The sequence below is a fragment of the Dreissena polymorpha genome, chromosome 14 (assembly GCF_020536995.1).
Source record: "Dreissena polymorpha isolate Duluth1 chromosome 14, UMN_Dpol_1.0, whole genome shotgun sequence".
Taxonomy (NCBI): domain Eukaryota; kingdom Metazoa; phylum Mollusca; class Bivalvia; order Myida; family Dreissenidae; genus Dreissena; species Dreissena polymorpha.
Window position 1 is genome coordinate 52,418,903 of NC_068368.1, and position 17,592 is coordinate 52,436,494.

At 34.5% G+C, this 17,592-nt stretch overlaps 1 protein-coding gene across 2 annotated transcripts; it reads right to left on the reverse strand.

Moving 5' to 3' along the window:
- Window positions 1-2,879: 2,879 nt before the first annotated feature.
- On the reverse strand, window positions 2,880-14,705 carry LOC127858302 (uncharacterized). Of its 2 annotated transcripts, none has more exons than XM_052395320.1 (9): window positions 14,453-14,705; window positions 13,396-13,574; window positions 9,958-11,079; window positions 7,791-7,958; window positions 7,010-7,108; window positions 6,345-6,587; window positions 5,932-6,099; window positions 4,414-4,612; window positions 2,880-3,952 (listed from the first exon to the last, which is right to left on the reverse strand). In XM_052395320.1, the coding sequence occupies exons 3-9, from the start codon at window positions 10,154-10,156 to the stop codon at window positions 3,799-3,801; spliced, it is 1,230 nt and encodes a 409-aa protein (XP_052251280.1). In that variant the 5' UTR covers window positions 10,157-11,079; window positions 13,396-13,574; window positions 14,453-14,705; the 3' UTR covers window positions 2,880-3,798. The 2 variants fall into 2 exon arrangements, with proteins under 2 accessions (XP_052251280.1, XP_052251281.1); XM_052395321.1 differs by having other exon boundaries at window positions 4,414-4,576; window positions 14,453-14,701.
- Window positions 14,706-17,592: the final 2,887 nt, after the last annotated feature.

The following is a 17,592-nucleotide window of genomic DNA, read 5'->3' on the forward strand; positions in this document are numbered from 1 at the left end:
GACATGATACAAAACCTACGAAGATTACCGCCATACAATGTCACATACAAAATAACTATCACCTAACCCGTGCGTTTTGAGAGAATAATATTGTTTAACTCTTTTTTTTATAAGTAAATATTACGCATACGAAACAAGGACGGGTTATTTTTAACTCCAATTGTATGAGTTGATCACACCTAGAGGAAGAAAACACTAACATGTTACACACAAAATATTGAACCCCTGACCCTTGCGGTGTCTTTGTTGTTAGGGATTATCGAAGACATTAATCTATATAAATCAGTTGACCCCTGAAGCGCAAACAGTTTTGACCACGGAGACATGCTTTGAGGAAACTTAGCAAAGAACCACTTTATGGTTGGCATGCAACGCAACAAACCAAAGGGCCTTGCGTTTTCAGAGAATGATTATATTATTTATATTTATAAGCAAAACAGTAACCCCTAGGGAGGGCAAATTTTCTGCATGATTTGAACACACTTCAAAGAGCACCTCATAACGATGTTACATACCAAATATTGTAGTCATGCCTCTTGTGTTCACTTTACATATATAAACACTATAACTCTCTTTGAATATAAAATAAAATGCAGCACATATTTTTATAAGTCTATAACTCACGGTTTCTTAAATAAAATATTCACATTTTATGTACTAGAACTTTCACTACACAAAGTTTGAATCAAGATCAATTCAAGCGCAGTCTGATCAGGATCCAAAGTGTTCGCTTAACATCTTTAGAAGTACTGCCTGAATGACAATAATGTTGAACAGTTTGGATCCTGATCAGACTGCTCTTTTGGAGCCAAAATGGTCGCAATCGCCCTAAGGTCCACTGTCCTGTTATGTGGCTCATTTTTCCCACGATTGATACAAATTATCATGATATAAAGCAAGTCTGTTGTATATTAAGTAGTATTTTTAGTGCGCATATTCCTTCCATGGATGAAAGTTACAAAGTTGGTTGTTATTTAAAGCTATTAAACAATTTAAAAAGTTTTCAATTCTTTTTTATTTAAGTCAAATGCATGCTATATTTGTTATAAACATACATATGATTAACACTCAACAAAAGTTTAATGATCACTATAATACACTACACACCTGGCGTGGTTAATGGTCTCTATTGAAGCAATATAGTATAATACATGCCAAATATTCTTATACATATAAATATATATAAAAATATGTTTACTATTATTATAAAAAGCTTCTACAACAGTGTAATAAGATATATAAAATACTTCAAGGTTAATGCAAGTAAACATAAGGTTAAATTGGCTTAATTTTAAATTTGCAAAAATAAAATAAATAATCAGTTTAGACAGTTTTATTTTATTTTTTTGGTAGACGGCTCACTTTTCATGTTTTTATTTTTATTTTTATTTATCCCCCCGACTCAATTTTTTTGAAAAAAATCCCGTAAAACAAAAATTGAAAATGCTGGCCTGACAACCAATATCTAAAAGCTACATCATAGTACCGTATCAATTCACGAGTACTTTGTCAAACCCATTTGTACTATTTCTTTCAGCGCGTAATGACCCTTTAGTGATGTTATTCATTAACATGCAATTAAAGAACCTCTTAAAGAATTGCTTATAGAATGGCTTCGTTCTGATGATTTCCCCGAAAGAGTTACTTGGATATTCACTCGATATGCAACTGTATATTCATATTTGATTAAAATGAATACTCCCTTTTGCGCCATGATGTTTTAACTTCTTTCGGACTAAATCGCCCAGACAGAACCCCACATACGGTCCTGAAGATATTCATCATGTGTATGCCCAGTGGGTCAGATCCTTCTTCTGTTTATTGGTCAACGTAGTTCTGCTTAAATACATGTTGGCCAGTATAATGTTTACATAAAGCGAGGTCCATTAAAGTCATGTTAATAAGGTCAAACTAATTTGTTTACAGCATTGATGGACGCGCATTTTGCCAATCAATACGAAGACCAATACCAATTTACCATGCACTCTTGTAACGAAATGTAGTTGAACAACCTGAAGGCATTTACATACATGCATCTACTGTTACCAATAAGTCGTGGTATTCTCAGAGGCTAGATCCTTGGCGGTAATAACTAAATGACGCATTTTTGTAAGTCATTTTCGACAAACCTCACTTTAACACAGTCAGCAGACGTATATACATGCCCCACCACCCGAATGTTATTTAGAGTTGATGCATTTTTTGTTCTATTTATTTCATTTGAATCCAGTATTGAATGTAAAATTGTATGTACATCACCCCGTTATAATATTATTATATTGTTTTACAATAATAGTAAAAACACAGTACTTTGCCTAAAATTTAAATTATAAGATAAATCAAAACAAAATGTCATACATATTCATACCACGATGCAAACATGATTAAACACAGCTCTAGTGAACTATTTAATATTAAGTTATTTTCAATAAATGATTTCAATATGTAAAAAAGTGAATGATTTGTAAATATCTGCCTGATCCCCTAAAAATTATGCTCAAGCGATAAGACGCGAACCTAAGATCTCTAACTTGATTTAACGATGATGAAAACACTATTTGCCTTCCAATACGCTTCAAGAAAAAAATCTGTGTATTGTATCTTGCACTCGATGTACGTCACCAATAAATCCCGAAAGATTGCCGTGTATATTATAACGCATTTAACCAACGCGAAATTATTCATCCATAGCTATTTTTGGAAGCCCGGATAAAACAAAAAAGACGCAATAAAGAACAGCTAACGCCATGAGCATTATGATTCGCAATAGGTTCTTTATAGAAGCCGCGTTCGGCTGAGTTTGTCTTGTCGATGTTAATCTGATACCGATATCAATATCAATAACGGTTTATGTTTACATAAATGACACATGCAAGTAGTTCAATACAATTGCATATTTATTTTTAACACATAACCAGCGAATTGTGAAGCGATAACGAAAGATTTTAGTTGCATGGTGTAATAACAATATATGAAGTTCATGTTCTGCAAACATTCTGGAACACGTTTGATAACAATAATTTGTCACAATCAGCACCACACACCATGTTAATGATAGACGTCTACATGGACATACAATAAAACTGGTTTATTATAATGTTTAAGACGCAAATTTTTTCAAATACTTAGGATAAGTGGTGAATCAAATAGCAAGGACGGCATATTACAACATAGCACAAACACTGCATGATACAATAACGAAGCGGCCAACATCAGTCCAATTAAAGCTTGTTAACAACTCAAACCATGTATCAGCGCAATTTTAGTATGTTGTCGTATCGAGGATGCACGATAAAACTTCCGATGCATTTAACTGTATTAAATGTAAACTCTCTTATAATGGAACGGATGCTTCATGATTAACTCAAATTAAGAACACGAAGTTTTCTCGTGCCTTGCATATTGAACGCCATTTAAAAAAACATGCATATGACAATTTCGTAACAGAATGATTAATGTTTTCTATGCTCTGTGCACATAGTCTTCACTTTCATTTTAATAATGGCTGTAGTCCAAACGATTTTAATTATAAACTGGGTATTGAGTAAGTTTCATATATTTGCATTCCGCGTAATGTGAATCACGCACAGAATGAAATCACTTGGGGATGTGGCCCTCAGAATTGTACATAAATAGTCTCGTCGCCTGCAGTTTCTTCATCCCCAACTCGTTCACCAAATCATCACGTTCGAGACTCGTCAAAATGGCACCGTCCACTTGGTTATCTTGAAATGTTTTTACGTATTCGGCGAGTTTCAAAAGCCTTAAAATGTCGCCTATTTCACTCATTGTCAAAGTTTAAATGTTTTCCATGTTGGTTGACGTAGTGTCTTGATCTGTATTCAATATCTGCGTCATCAGGTAAGACGAAGGCGTCACCGCTGGCATACCGAGTTTCACATAATTCCCATACGAAATATGACTTGTGTTTTCACTTTCCTTCGAGACAGGTCTTAAAATAAAAAACAACATCATCATCATCATCAGCAGCAGCAGCATCAGCATCATCATTATCATCAGCATCATCATGAACTACAACACCATCATTATCATCATCATCATCATCATCATCATCATCATCATCATCATCATCATCATCATCATCATCATCATTACCATCATCATCATCATCATCATCATCATCATCATCATCATCATCATCATCATCATCATCATCATCATCATTATCATCATCATTATCATCATCATAATCATAATCAACATCATCATCTTCTTCTTCTTTTTCATCATCATCATCTTCATCATCATCATCATCGTCATCATCATCGTCGTCATCATCATCCTACTCGCCATCTTCTCACCATCAATATTATCAGCACATCATCATCGTACTCATCTTGTTAAACCATCATTTTAATATAAACTTTAATAATTAATGAAAACGCAACGTACATGACGTCACCATAAGCCTCTGAGTACACTGCATCTTCCGTTCCCACTAGTTCGTAAGAACCAGCGTCTTCAGTGACGTCATGTACTGCCGGCTCCATGCTATTTTTCGGGAAGGGACGAACTGTTGCGCGGCCAACGGACGTGTTGACATACGGTACCGCCCCTAAAGACACAATTGTAGTGTATATAAGAGCATACACTAAAGTCCAAAACAGCAGGAAGAAAAATATTTACATGCAATAACCTGAGGCGTGCGATATTGAATTTCCATTACGTTTTGAAATTCGCTCCTATCCTTTTGAAAACAATTTTGCTAATAACCTTCAAAATGTACAACCATCAATGCGACATTCATGAGGGGTTGTTATTAATAAATAATAATAGCAATAGCTATATAGGATGAAACTTGTGTTATTGTTGATAATAATCATCAAACTTGTCTTAGTGCTCTCCCATGCATCGCTCTAAAAGTGTAAGTTAGGTCTTGAATTCATAATGTTAATGTGGAGGATAACAAATTTATGAACTGGATTGGGTTTACACGTATTAAATGCGAAAACGTTAAAGAAGCGTGAGGAATTTGATTCGTAAATCTTAAATGGACATAAAGACGGTATTAAACCAAAATATAGACACGTGTTAAAAGAAAGACTATTGTAAATAACATTGTGAATGCATGTTTCGTTCAAGAGGCTGTACCATATTAACTGTTTTTGTTGTAAACACTATTATAAAAGCATAATTAAACAAATGTACGAGTTGGTTAAAAAAAAATGGACATTGAACTATCAAATGATTCCAACCAATTATTGTGGATGAATAGTAACAGTTCATGGGCAAGTATTGTTCACGAGCACCAAACAAAGAACTAAACATAAGGCAAATAAAATCATTAGCAAGACCATAAACACATGATTTTTCCATTAAACGTTCATCTTGAAAAAATAAATAAAATATTAACCTCCCTTACTAATCGTACAGATTTTTGCACAATGGCTTCACAAATTGTAAGGGCCCGTTCGTAAGACCGTTTAATACAGCCGGTTTAGCATTAAAACAGAGCTCACATTAATTTACAAGAAATAAACGAACACGATATTGATTATGTGTGTTTTGCATGGATAAAACATAAATTTTATAATGTTAGTGTGTATCTTTGATTACAATATTGGAAGAATTCAGCTGAGACCATCGCCAATCACTTTAGTTAAGCACTAGTTAGCTAAAGCATTAACATTGATACGAATTTTGACATTAGAATTTTCGTGGAGTCCAGTGTCAAACGCGCATTCATTTTTAAATTATACTTGTCGCGAAATTGACACAAGTTTTTCGTTTCATGACGTTTATTAATAACACGGCTACATGTTCAAGGATAAATAAAACAAGGGAGTTAGGGTCGTTTAACTTATTTTCACTACACAGCCCGTTCAACGCCCACGGAACGCGTTATTTTACGTAAACACACGCTGCCTCACGCTTAACCTCACTTAATGGTAACCATGTTGGATAGCACACCTTGTTTGCATTGGGAAGTGTTGGTCGGCGGCGGTAGAGGTCTGCGAGCCGGAAGGTCCGGGTTCTTTTCTTCGCTTACATTCACCGCCACGGCAATAGGTGACTGTACTGTCGGAGAAGGCTTTGGTTTCTTAGCGCACACAGGCGCGGGTTTCTTCTCCGCCTTTGCTGAAAACAAACAATGTATCAATATGCACAAAGTTTGATAAATGTATGCGAGGCTTTTTTGATAGATAGATCAATATGTAAATCCGTTCTATTGTAAGTGAATCGTTTAAAGCATAATTAAAATAAGTATTTGAACTTGTTCACATAAATAAACGTATTTCAGCGTGTCGTATATCAACTTTCGTACGATATATTTTAAAAACAATCATAATATAACAATAACACTTATAGTGCAAACGATATACCCGGTTTATCTTTATGTTTCGGATCTTTATGTTTCGGATCTTTATGTTTTGAATCTTTATGTTTTGGATCTTTATGTTTGGGAAATTTATTTGTCGGATCTTTATTTGTCGGATCTTTCTGTGTCGGATCTTTCTGTTTCGGGTCTTTATGTGCCGGATCTTGTGTTGTCAACGATTGTGGTTCTGACAGGGGCTTAGATCTGGTCGGCAGCTCGGGGGGAATCTCATTATAGTCACCATCCTCTGGGTTTACAGATACAAGGATTAAACGACAACAGGAGGAGTAGATACGTCAATACAGCATCAATATAAAACTTAACCTCGCACTTCATTTCAAAAGACCATTGGCTCAAAACTTATCACCAATTTTCCACGACATAGTCGGAATTTAAAAAAAAACTTCATCTTCCTAATTTAAAACGTTGATGGAATTACTTCCTTATTACATTAGATGCATGGCTTTGCGTACATATTTTGTATCACATGTCAACTTGTTTATTATGCATACTACATGTGAACAATGTATCAACGGCATTTCCTACATAAAGTCATTACGTCAGATCCGCATACTAATATTGCCGAATGGCAAGTGAAGGTATCGAACCTTAAGAAATGTATCATATATGACTTCTCACAAACGATCTCAAGTATCTACTTGTTCATACCTTCCAAAATCTGACCGGGAATTTCCGGAGGGTCAATAGTAGGTATGCCTCCGTCGCCCGTCATAGGGTCAATCTTGCGAGTATCGTACTCAGCGAAATCTGAGAATCGAAATAAATATGTAAACTATACAGAAAATGTTAAAACATACGTTAAGCAGCCTAAATACGATGCTTGTTTGCACATCACAACTCCATCAGAAAACGGCGAATCGATTTTATTTACCTTTTCATTCAAACATTCTTAACTTCCAAAATGTCCAGCGTCGGGGCGACAAAATAGGTTCGGTTGGGTCAGTGGAAATAAACACCATTTTACGGATTGTTTCGCCTATCGAATAATAAAATAAACATATTCACCTATCTAATAATTAATATAAAGAAATTTCGAAACTTGAACAAAGTCATATTCATTTCAGTTTTCACATTCATATCGACTATTTAGGCATTCCTTTGAATAAACCACCTTGTGTTCCGCTAGTTACAAATGGCATTGGTCATTAATATTGCCTTTGGCCGCTTTGATATACTTTTAAACAAAAACTTATAAACAAATCAGGCTAAAGTTTCGGTCACATGTCATCGATATTAGCTTCCATTCTTTAGATAATCAAAATTACCCCCCCCCTCCATAAAACAAAACAAAAACAAATACACTCAACAATCACACAACCTTTTAAGTGTATTGTAAACTTGAACTTTGTAGCCGAATATTTAAATATTTGAGAACCATAACTGGGTTTCCCATTTTCCTGTCATTAACTATACCCGCTGAGAACCATACCTGAATTTCCCATTTTTCTGTCATATACGATTCCTTCCGCCTCTTGGTCTAGTTTTCCCATATACGCGTCAAAGTCCGCATCAGGACGGTTCTTAAGGCCTGTGACAGGGGCCATCGACAGGTTCTCTGTCAGATAAATGAGGTTCACTATGGGGTTCATCTTTGGGTCTGAAAAAGACAAACCTGGCAACTTAAGCTTTGCACACATTTGTATTGTAACTGTATATTTACTTCATAAGAGACACCAAGTCTTACATAACTGTTAGTGGACACACAATCGAGATAAACATATGCAGGAGTACGATAACATATTTTTGTGCGGGGAATACGGTAAAAACGGGTACAATACCCTTAATTTATGAATTTATGAATACGAGTGTATTTGCAATTGAGTAATCAGAAGAAACAACGATTGCTAGCTCAATAAATATTTTATGAGAAAGAAGATATGCGTCGTTGTGTTATTTGAACATTAACGCATATCGCAAAATACGAATAAGTGGACGTCTTAAAAGAATGATGATTTAATAATTATTAAATTTGGTTCTTGTACCACAGTTAGATTTGAAACAAACTCTTTAATTATTCTCGTGATATTACAATTCAATCTTCATAAGGATTCGCACGGCGTGTTACCAATCGATGCGTTGAGCTGACGAAAACCGCTAATTGTCTGGCGAGTTTATTGAGCATGTTTGTTTCAACATTTTACTATTGATATTCTTATTTAGGGTGCAGGATCACGTGGTGTTTGGGGTTCCACCTTTTAACTTTAATGGATTTAAACACGACGGTAAGTGCTGCTTTATTTCAAATACCTTTTTAAAACAAGTTTTCTTAAGAATTTCAAATACTGAATAAGACAGATTTTTATGCTGCTTATTGACTTTGTTCTAATAAGCATGTGTTCTTGTTTAAAAAAAATCCATATTTACTGCATTCATTGTACACGGTTATGTTTCACGCAACGTTTCATTTTGTCACCAATTTCAGACGTATTCAATAATTTATTCTTATACCTTAAGATATCGGCACAAGCTGCAAAAGAAACTGTCCTTTATGCACTTTAGATTTTTGCAAATGTATTTAAATAATTTGAGATGTTTGCAAAAAAAAGTTCTTAACGGTGTGATTACATTCTGTCCAGCCCGTGTGAAAGCCCCCTGAAAACCCCGTTGATTCTGCACCCTGTTATTGAGTGAGCTTTCAGCTGAGAACCCCGTATCAGGAAAAGCTGCCACAGACAGAAGTTGTGTTTTCAACTGACTAAAATGCCATGTACATAACGCTCAAATATAAGGCTGCATGTTTATTTAAGGACTCATTTTCAGCACTTTATTTTTTTGTATGCAGCTGTAAGAGGGGATGCCTGAAATTCAACGTTTTGCATAAGTGTAATTGTTTGTTTTTAATACAAACAAATTATGATTGTAATCAAAATACATTACGATGGGCAAATCGAAACAAGTAAACTACAAATTCATTGTAAGCTTTATTGTGAAGGGCACATCCTGGTTTCTGGTTTAGGCAATAAAAAATACTGAATCACGTTCTTTTTCGTCCTTTGGCAAACAAAAGGTGTATGGACGTGTCATGTAATCACTTGAGCATGAGACTATATTTTCATAATGAGAACATATTGTTTCAACACTTAAGTTCTATTTACAGTAATCACATTAAAGTTCCATATTGTCTTTGTATTTACAGAGTAAAATTTACACATACAAATATCAAGAAAAAAGTAAAAACGACCTTGAAAAAAGATATGTGTTAAATCGAATTTTCTTTCTTTGGCAGATCATAGTATTAAAAAGGGGCTTTCGTGAAACGTCATATTTTGCAATAACATGCAAATAGCTTTTAAATTAATTCTTATAAAAATACGTGTTGTAGCTCAGGGTAAGGTTGTGATTGTTCAATCTAATCATAGGCCGATAGAGTTGTAGTCTTAGCAGCAAAAATATAAAAGGTCTATATTGACCATATAAAGAGGCATATGTTATGCATATCTATGATGATTAAATTACCTAATATACCTTGTTCTAAACTATAGTCTTTTTTCTAAGAAATCGCGTAGCAAGGACCTTTTTCACGTGTGCAAAAATTGTTAAGCAGCATCGTAAGATTTAAAGATTCTGGAAAACAAATTTAGTCAATTATAGAATACCTGCTCCATCAATGCAGTTCACCATGTAATAGTGTTCAAGGTACTTCTCCGTAATGAGAAGGTTTCCGAACGAGCTCGCCTTACATCGGGTGGTTCCGATATTGAACTGATGGTCTTCGTGACACGCCAGCTTCACCAGGAAAGGCAACTCGTGGTTATCGAGGAGGAAGTCGATGGTTTTAATATTTCCATTTGGCATCGAGAACAATAGCAACGTCAAGTTTGTATGGAGAACATCGTCAGGAAAAAAATATGCAGTCTTACTGTATTTGACACTGTTCGTAATTCAACGAGTCTTCGAGGCGGAATCGAATACCATACATATTGAGGTCAAATCTTTAAAGATAAGTAATTTAACACATCGAAACCATTCACAATGCGCTTTTATACAGTTAGTTTGGAGAAGTAATATGGTGTCTGGTATGTGTTTAGATAAGCGCTGTAAAATGTTTATATTTAACATAACCTTTCGAAGAATTATTAAGCAGTTTAACGATGATAGCTATCTGAAGTAGGAAATACTGGCATTTATAGTTCGTTACGGTAACTGACTTGACTTAAAATATCGATTCGATTTAAAGCGACAATTAGAACGAAAGTCATTTAAGAAAGAATTGCATACAACATATATATATAATTAAATATTGACATAGGCACATCATAAAGTAAGTAGTATAATTTGTAGTGTAATGTTTTTATTAGTTTGAATAGATATGATCTTGCACATGTTGGAAACTACTCATTTATTAGTATTTTGCTTATCAACCTATTTATAGTCAGTGCGATAACAAATATTGAATTGCTTTTTTACATAATATTTTGTAGATATTGATGTCAGAGAGAAGTGAGAAGTTATCGTCCTCCTTATTTGAAGATATTAGCATTATCTGTCTGGACACACGTGCTACTTTTTCAGTTATTGCTTATATTCTTAACTTATTAATAATATGATATAAAATCTTATTTTGTGACACATTTTCTTAACTTACACTTGTTCGGACCCATGACCAACTGGAACTTGACCTGACTGTCTACAGGAAGTGTGAGGAACCGGAAGTCCGGAGAGTTTGAGTCGCGGATCACCACCCGTGGCTGTGAAGAGTAGCAATGGATCCGAACTACCTACGGAGAAGAGACCGAACAAATCAAGATGTATCCAAATATGTTAACATTTAAAATACTATATAATGTAAACAGTGGTTATGAATGAAGTTAAAGCAAGTATTGCACATATAAAAACATCGGTATTTCACAAATTAACTGAACTTCATGATTGGGTAATTTTGAGAAAATGGTTCAATTTGTTATGCCTGTGTCATATTTGATGGATGGAAAAAATCATTTCATAATTATTGCATAAACTCTATCTATAATGCCCTCTGGCGTGATGCAGACACTTGGCAAAAGGAGGGCTTGAACGGGAGAAATCGTGTATTTACAAGGCGAGTCACGTGCCGTTCAAGCCCTGTTATGTGTTTTTCTCATCCATAAACTGGTCCACGCGCAGTTATTTCCCCTTTTTTTTATTGGATTCCATGAAGTAATTATGAACTTTGTTAATAACTCAAGCCTTCAACATAAATGGGTAACTGAATAAGTAACCGTTTCCTCATGCATGCAGGAATAAAGGCAATGCATATTTCAATCCACTTTTAAAATTATACCATCTGCACTATCTTGACAGCTTTATTAATTGGCAACGTCAATAAAGTTAAGGTTATTTACTAAACACTTTCAAAAGACTATGCTGTAAATGTAAGTGTTCATGTACCTTCAACGTTTCTGTTGTATGCTTGAAATACTTCAGTGACAGTATTAATTTTTGGAGAATTTAGTTGGAACGAAATAAGATGGACCTGTACGAAAAAAACATCTATGAAAACAATGACCTATTCTGACGATATATTTATTCCTCATGACCAGTGAATTCCGAAATAATTCCTCATTTCTAACTTTGCGCACTTGGGCAGGAACGGATTTTTTGAGCGCCCGCAGATGATCATGCCCTCGAAAACGTGTTATATCCCTATATTAATAGGAGCGAGAAATAACCTCTTTATCGTAAAACTATCAATGTATATTACATATAATGATTTATTTTCAATTTTCAATATGAGGTTAAAAATTATTAACCGTTCTTATTAACGGTTACTATAACATACAAGTTTCAATCCACAAAGGCCCATAGTTTTGTATATTTGCGTACTGTAAAATTATAAAATCGAAACGAATTAGTTTTTAAATACGTCGTTATTGTCAAGTATGTGTGTTAGACTGCTTGCATACGACATACGATTGTGTGAGACTTTGTGTAACAGTTTTGCAGAATAGAACGCTTGCTTAAATTTTACGTTCGAGAACAAGGCTTACCTAAATGCACCAAGAGAAGGACCATTATACACACCAATGTGTTAACAACTATAGCAATATCATATAGTGTACACTTGTCTCAGCCTTTGCTTGTATACTGCAAAAGCGGTTATGACACCGGCTGCATTACTTTCGTAATTTACAATTGAGTATTGAAGTGTCTTTAAAAGTTAGTGAGATAATTGTATAGTCGATTAGTGAATAGCGATTGTTTGTTGTGCATTAAACAATTTAAACAGGAAGATAAAATCAGGAAGTAATATTAAATATTAACTTCACATGTTTATTATTACCAGCGCAATTATGGAGTTCAATAAATAGAAAACATATCTAGTTAACTTTGTCACATATACATAGACATCAAGCATTTTTTAGCCAATACATAGTATGTGTATCATATTGGATGTACGCACCATGTGACCATTCATGTAATTTACATTTTCGCATTATTTCCGTCGCCTATAGAAGTTGTGATGGAATGCTACGAGGAAGTATACACAATACAGAAGATGCACGTTTTGGAATATACATTGAGTATTTAAGAGCTTGCTCGGTTTGAACACCTAGAAATCCATGCATGTGGGGAGAAAAAAGATTCGGAGTTTTCTCAGATTGAATCTTCGTCCCCAGGTGGAAAAGATAATACGTTACCACCAGATCACTGCTGAGCTTCATCAAACCTCAAACATGGGCTCATATTCAATATATATATATATATTTTTTACAGTTCTAATTGACGCAAGTGATCTTTATCCTATTAGAACAGTTTCTTTAGACCTTAAGTACGAATAAAATATAAATCGTATTAAGTAAATGAACCCGGGGATTTACTACATAATCCCAAGATAAGTGTGAAAAAAAAATCTATGCAAAATAAAAAAAAAACAATATAAGGTTACACATTGAAGTGTTTTTAGTCGTTTGTTTTGCTTAATGGTGTAAAATATATAAATTCAAAAGTTTTCTACAGATGAATTTTTAGTCAGTATTCCGTAAGAGCTTGCTTCAAATTTTGGAGGTAATCCTCACTCTCATCAAGCAGAATGAGTTATGTGCACGCCGCCTCACCTGCAAGTTGTCATAGCAATCAAAGCGCGTGTCGCCGTACCATCCCTCGAGTATGACCCCTAGCATTGGGAACCTGTCCTTGTAAAGGCGGAAATACTCCTTCATGTTCAGGCCCTTCCGTTCGTCCCACTTGAACATCTGGGCCGCATAGCGCGACATCTTGGGAACTCAAATGAAACCTGGCACAATATAATGTTTATGCATGGGTTTCATGAAAATAATATAGTAATATGCATTTCGATCAAATGTAATGGTCCCTTTTTATAGATTATTTCATTTGACGAACATATAAATTTAATACAACTTGATGTTGATAATGATGATAACAATAAGTTGTAGTATCATTATTATTGTTGTACTTGTAAGTAATAGTAGAAGAAGAAGTTTTAGTAGTAGTAGCAATTATAGTAGAAGTAGTAATAGTAGTAGTAAAAGAAGAAGTAGTAGTAGCAGTAGTAGTAGTAGTAGTAGTAGTCGTAGTAGTAGTAGTAGTAGTAGAAGTAGTAGTAGGAATAGTAGTAGTAGAATTATTAGAAGTAGTAGTAGTAGTAGTAGTAGTAGTAGTAGTAGTAATAGAGTAGTAGTAGTAGTAGTAGTAGTAGTAGTAGTAGTAGTGGTAGTAGTAGTAGTAGTAGTAGTAGTAGTAGTAGTAGTAGTAGTAGTAGTAGTAGTAGTAGTAGTAGTAGTAGTAGCAGTAGTAGTATTAGTATTAGTAGTAGTAGTAGTAGTAGTAGTAGTAGTAGTAGTAGTAGTAGTAGTAGTAGTAGTAGTAGTAGTAGTAGTAGTAGTAGTAGTAGTAGTAGTAGTAGTAGTAGTAGTAGTAGTAGTAGTAGTAGTAGTAGTAGTAGTAGTAGTAGTAGAAAAAGTAGAAGAAGCAGAAGTAGAAACAGTAGTGATAGTAGTAGTAATAGTAGTGAAAGAAGTAGTAATAGTAGGGCATGATACATAATTATGATGAAATAAGGCATGATCTCCGGAATATACCGATTCTGCTTTCGATTTCAACAAATGCCCACCGTATTAATGCCATTTTTTTAAGAAGTTATATAGCACCTACCTTTAAATATTTATTTCCAGCACAGTCATCATTCATACATTTTGCACTCAGTTGTTGCGATATAAAACGAACGTACACTTGAGCTGTCCCACTAAAGTACGCGCTCTTATTATATCATGCATTAGATATCTGATACGTTCGTTTTATCGGCACATAAAGATTATATCTTCATACTGTCTACATTATAAATGCATGTGTAGTTTATTGAGCACATCTCTGAGCTATGTCAAAGTGTTTTAAATGTAACTCTAACAACCTAAATACAATATGGTTTATGGTACCCTCCACGTATTATCTTCCTTAAAAGTCAAGCAACCTTAAATTGAAACAAACAATAACTGCTATAAATAAACTATACAAAGTCTACCCAGTTTGCTCTTTAATATTGTATTATTTGAAGGTACTATTTATAACGCAATTTAAATGAGTTGTCTGAACAAATCTATTTGTTTCTGATAATGTTATAAGTAAGTCAGTTTACAAAATTTATTAAACAATTCGCTATTCAAAATACGGCCGAGCGTTTAGAGTGACATGTACTTGAACAGCTGTCGATTCAGATCCATGCAAATAATATATCTGTACTCATTGACAAATAAAAATAATGTAATTAAATACATTTTAATAACTTAACCATTAAGCACACTACTATGGTTCTCTATATTCGTAAATTCACAAAGCATAACACCTTTAAGATGATACAAACATCAGGTATGCAAAGTTTTACTTCTAGCTTTAAACTCCGTTTATAGTAATATGAAACCACCTTGACCTCGCGTATCGGTTTTTCAAACCCGGAAGAATTGATTGCCAATCGTCGGTATTAAAAGCAAGGATTGCCATTCAATTTGAGTCTGTTTTTAAGTATACTTTGTAAAGCGAGCTTATTTTAGATATCATAAATATGAAGATGCCTAAATAATGGTTGCCTGTCATATTGATATAAGAACATGAATGTTTATGAATAATTATAACCGTCAATAGGTACATGTGTATATTAAACGTCAGACATGCATGCAGCATACGAATTGTAAAATCCATACATTCATCGTTACTAGGAAAAAAAACCCAGCTGCGTTGCTCTGGTCCAATAAATTAAATGCAATTTAATAAAAATGTATCTTCTTTTATTTGAAAAGTGTCGATTGTTTATTTTCATTATGATGTTATAAGGTTAAATGTTCTTTTCTCTACAACATCAGGACATAGTGTAAGATTTGGAGTTCTATAAAAAAAGATTTTAACATAAAATTACCCGATCCGTGGACGGAAGAAGATTAATAATATGTATGTGAGTAATGATGGTTATAAACCAATAACAACGCACTATGGTAATTTGTAGAGGTAGACACAAGTTATGCATTCAGAATTGTCATTACGGATAACTCTTCACTAATAGTAATAAGAGTTCAGAAAATAATATTCTTTAGTTAAGGTATCGCTTTCACATGTGGGCTTAAACTGAAACGTAAGCTTTTGCGCGGGTATTAACGACCAGTAAATGAACATGCAAATAATCACCGTTTCATACTCACGCATCGTCTTATCTCATCTAAATCACGCATTTATTTCGGTGCATCATCGAGTGGGCTTATTAACAAATATCTTGATAGGTAATTGTGGTTTTAAATATTGGCATAAAAGAATACTTGCATTCATCGTGCGCGATAAACAACTGGAGATAAATTTATGTGCAATAATGATCACAATTTATATCACGATTAAAGTCACAATGAGGAAGTTCTATGCTAAGCTTACGGATTCATAATTTGCATTATTTACATTTAATACTTTAAACATTTATATTTAACTTCGGGTAACATTCATATAGTCATATTAGCTCACGAAATGACCGCTATCGACTGCGTCTTAATCCCGACTTGTTCCATATTCAAAATTTATCAATCTTATTAAAAACGTATAATAATTTTACATCCGTTCGGATTGTGTTGTATTAATTGACTGTATTAAAGAGACAATAGGACACACGTCACTGGTATTTAATAAATTTTAAACACAACCAGTACAAAGTCAACTGCTGCAAGTTGTCATTTCTTCAGACGTCTGGTGTAATGGTTCAGAGTTGACTGTTCTGGGAGTCCATCAATTTAATTAAAACACAAATGAAGAATCAGTGAGGATAGATATACGCAAAACAAAAAACCCACGCTGATTGGTAGTTAACACAACTTTAGCATGTTTATGCAACAGTCTTTTGATTTTCATGAAAACAAAAACAATTGGGGACCATCTTCTGAAAAATCGCATGACAAAGAAATTAAACCAACATCAATCATCAGGCCAACAATACCGCCACCAGTATTATCTACAAAGTTATATTGTCCGAAACCAAATTAATAAACCATCAACGCAATAAAGCTGAACCATTTCTTTGTCACAATATGCAACGAAAAATTTATTTTATCCCACTTTTACAGCGAATTCCGTTGATTAAAGCCCCGTTTATTAAATTTCATCTATAATCAACGGCAAGGCTATAATCAATGGCACGAAATGACGTCATCAACTGCCGAACCGGGACTACTTTTTCCTACGCACCTCGTCACCTGTATTTGCCAAGTGCATCAATAATAAAAACAATCTCAAATGTTTGTCAATCTTAATCGAATGGTGTCGAGTATCTCGAGTTGAACGAGCGGCAAACGAAAACGTGCACAGGAGAGAACATCGCAGACATAAGAAAAGTGTCATCCCAAGATGTTCGGCACTTCTGGACCAAGAAACCCCGTGTTAATTTACAAGCTGTACTCGAATATGCGTCCATCTGATTTTTCTTCAGATCAGCACCCTTTCTACCTGGCAACACGCAAAATTGACACTGCATTCCAGTGGTTCTTGCGTCAACAATTGGGTGTCAACAAGCTGGGTCAGATGCTGAAGGCCATGGCAAAAGACGCCGGCTTTCCCGAGCACAAGAGAATAACCAACCACTCAGTTCGCAAATTCCTGGTCCAAAAACTTCGAAATTCAAACATTCCACCCACTTAAATCATGGCCATAACAGGGCACAAAACTGTCGAGTCCATAACCCATTATTCCACCATATATGTTGAACAGCAGCAAAAGTGTTCCAACATTCTTGCTCAGTCCAGTAAATGCAACATCCAAACTGCTTTCTT

Bases quoted from the DNA above. Each gene is read 5' to 3' on its own strand.
- LOC127858302 (XM_052395320.1), bottom strand. From the start codon at position 10,156: ATGCCAAATGGAAATATTAAAACCATCGACTTCCTCCTCGATAACCAC. The intron at 7,959-9,957 runs GTATTCTATAAT...TGTCTTTTTCAG, and splicing joins GAACTGCATTGATGGAGCAG to ACCCAAAGATGAACCCCATA. The intron at 3,953-4,413 runs GTACGTTGCGTT...TTTTATTTTAAG, and splicing joins GAGGCTTATGGTGACGTCAT to ACCTGTCTCGAAGGAAAGTG.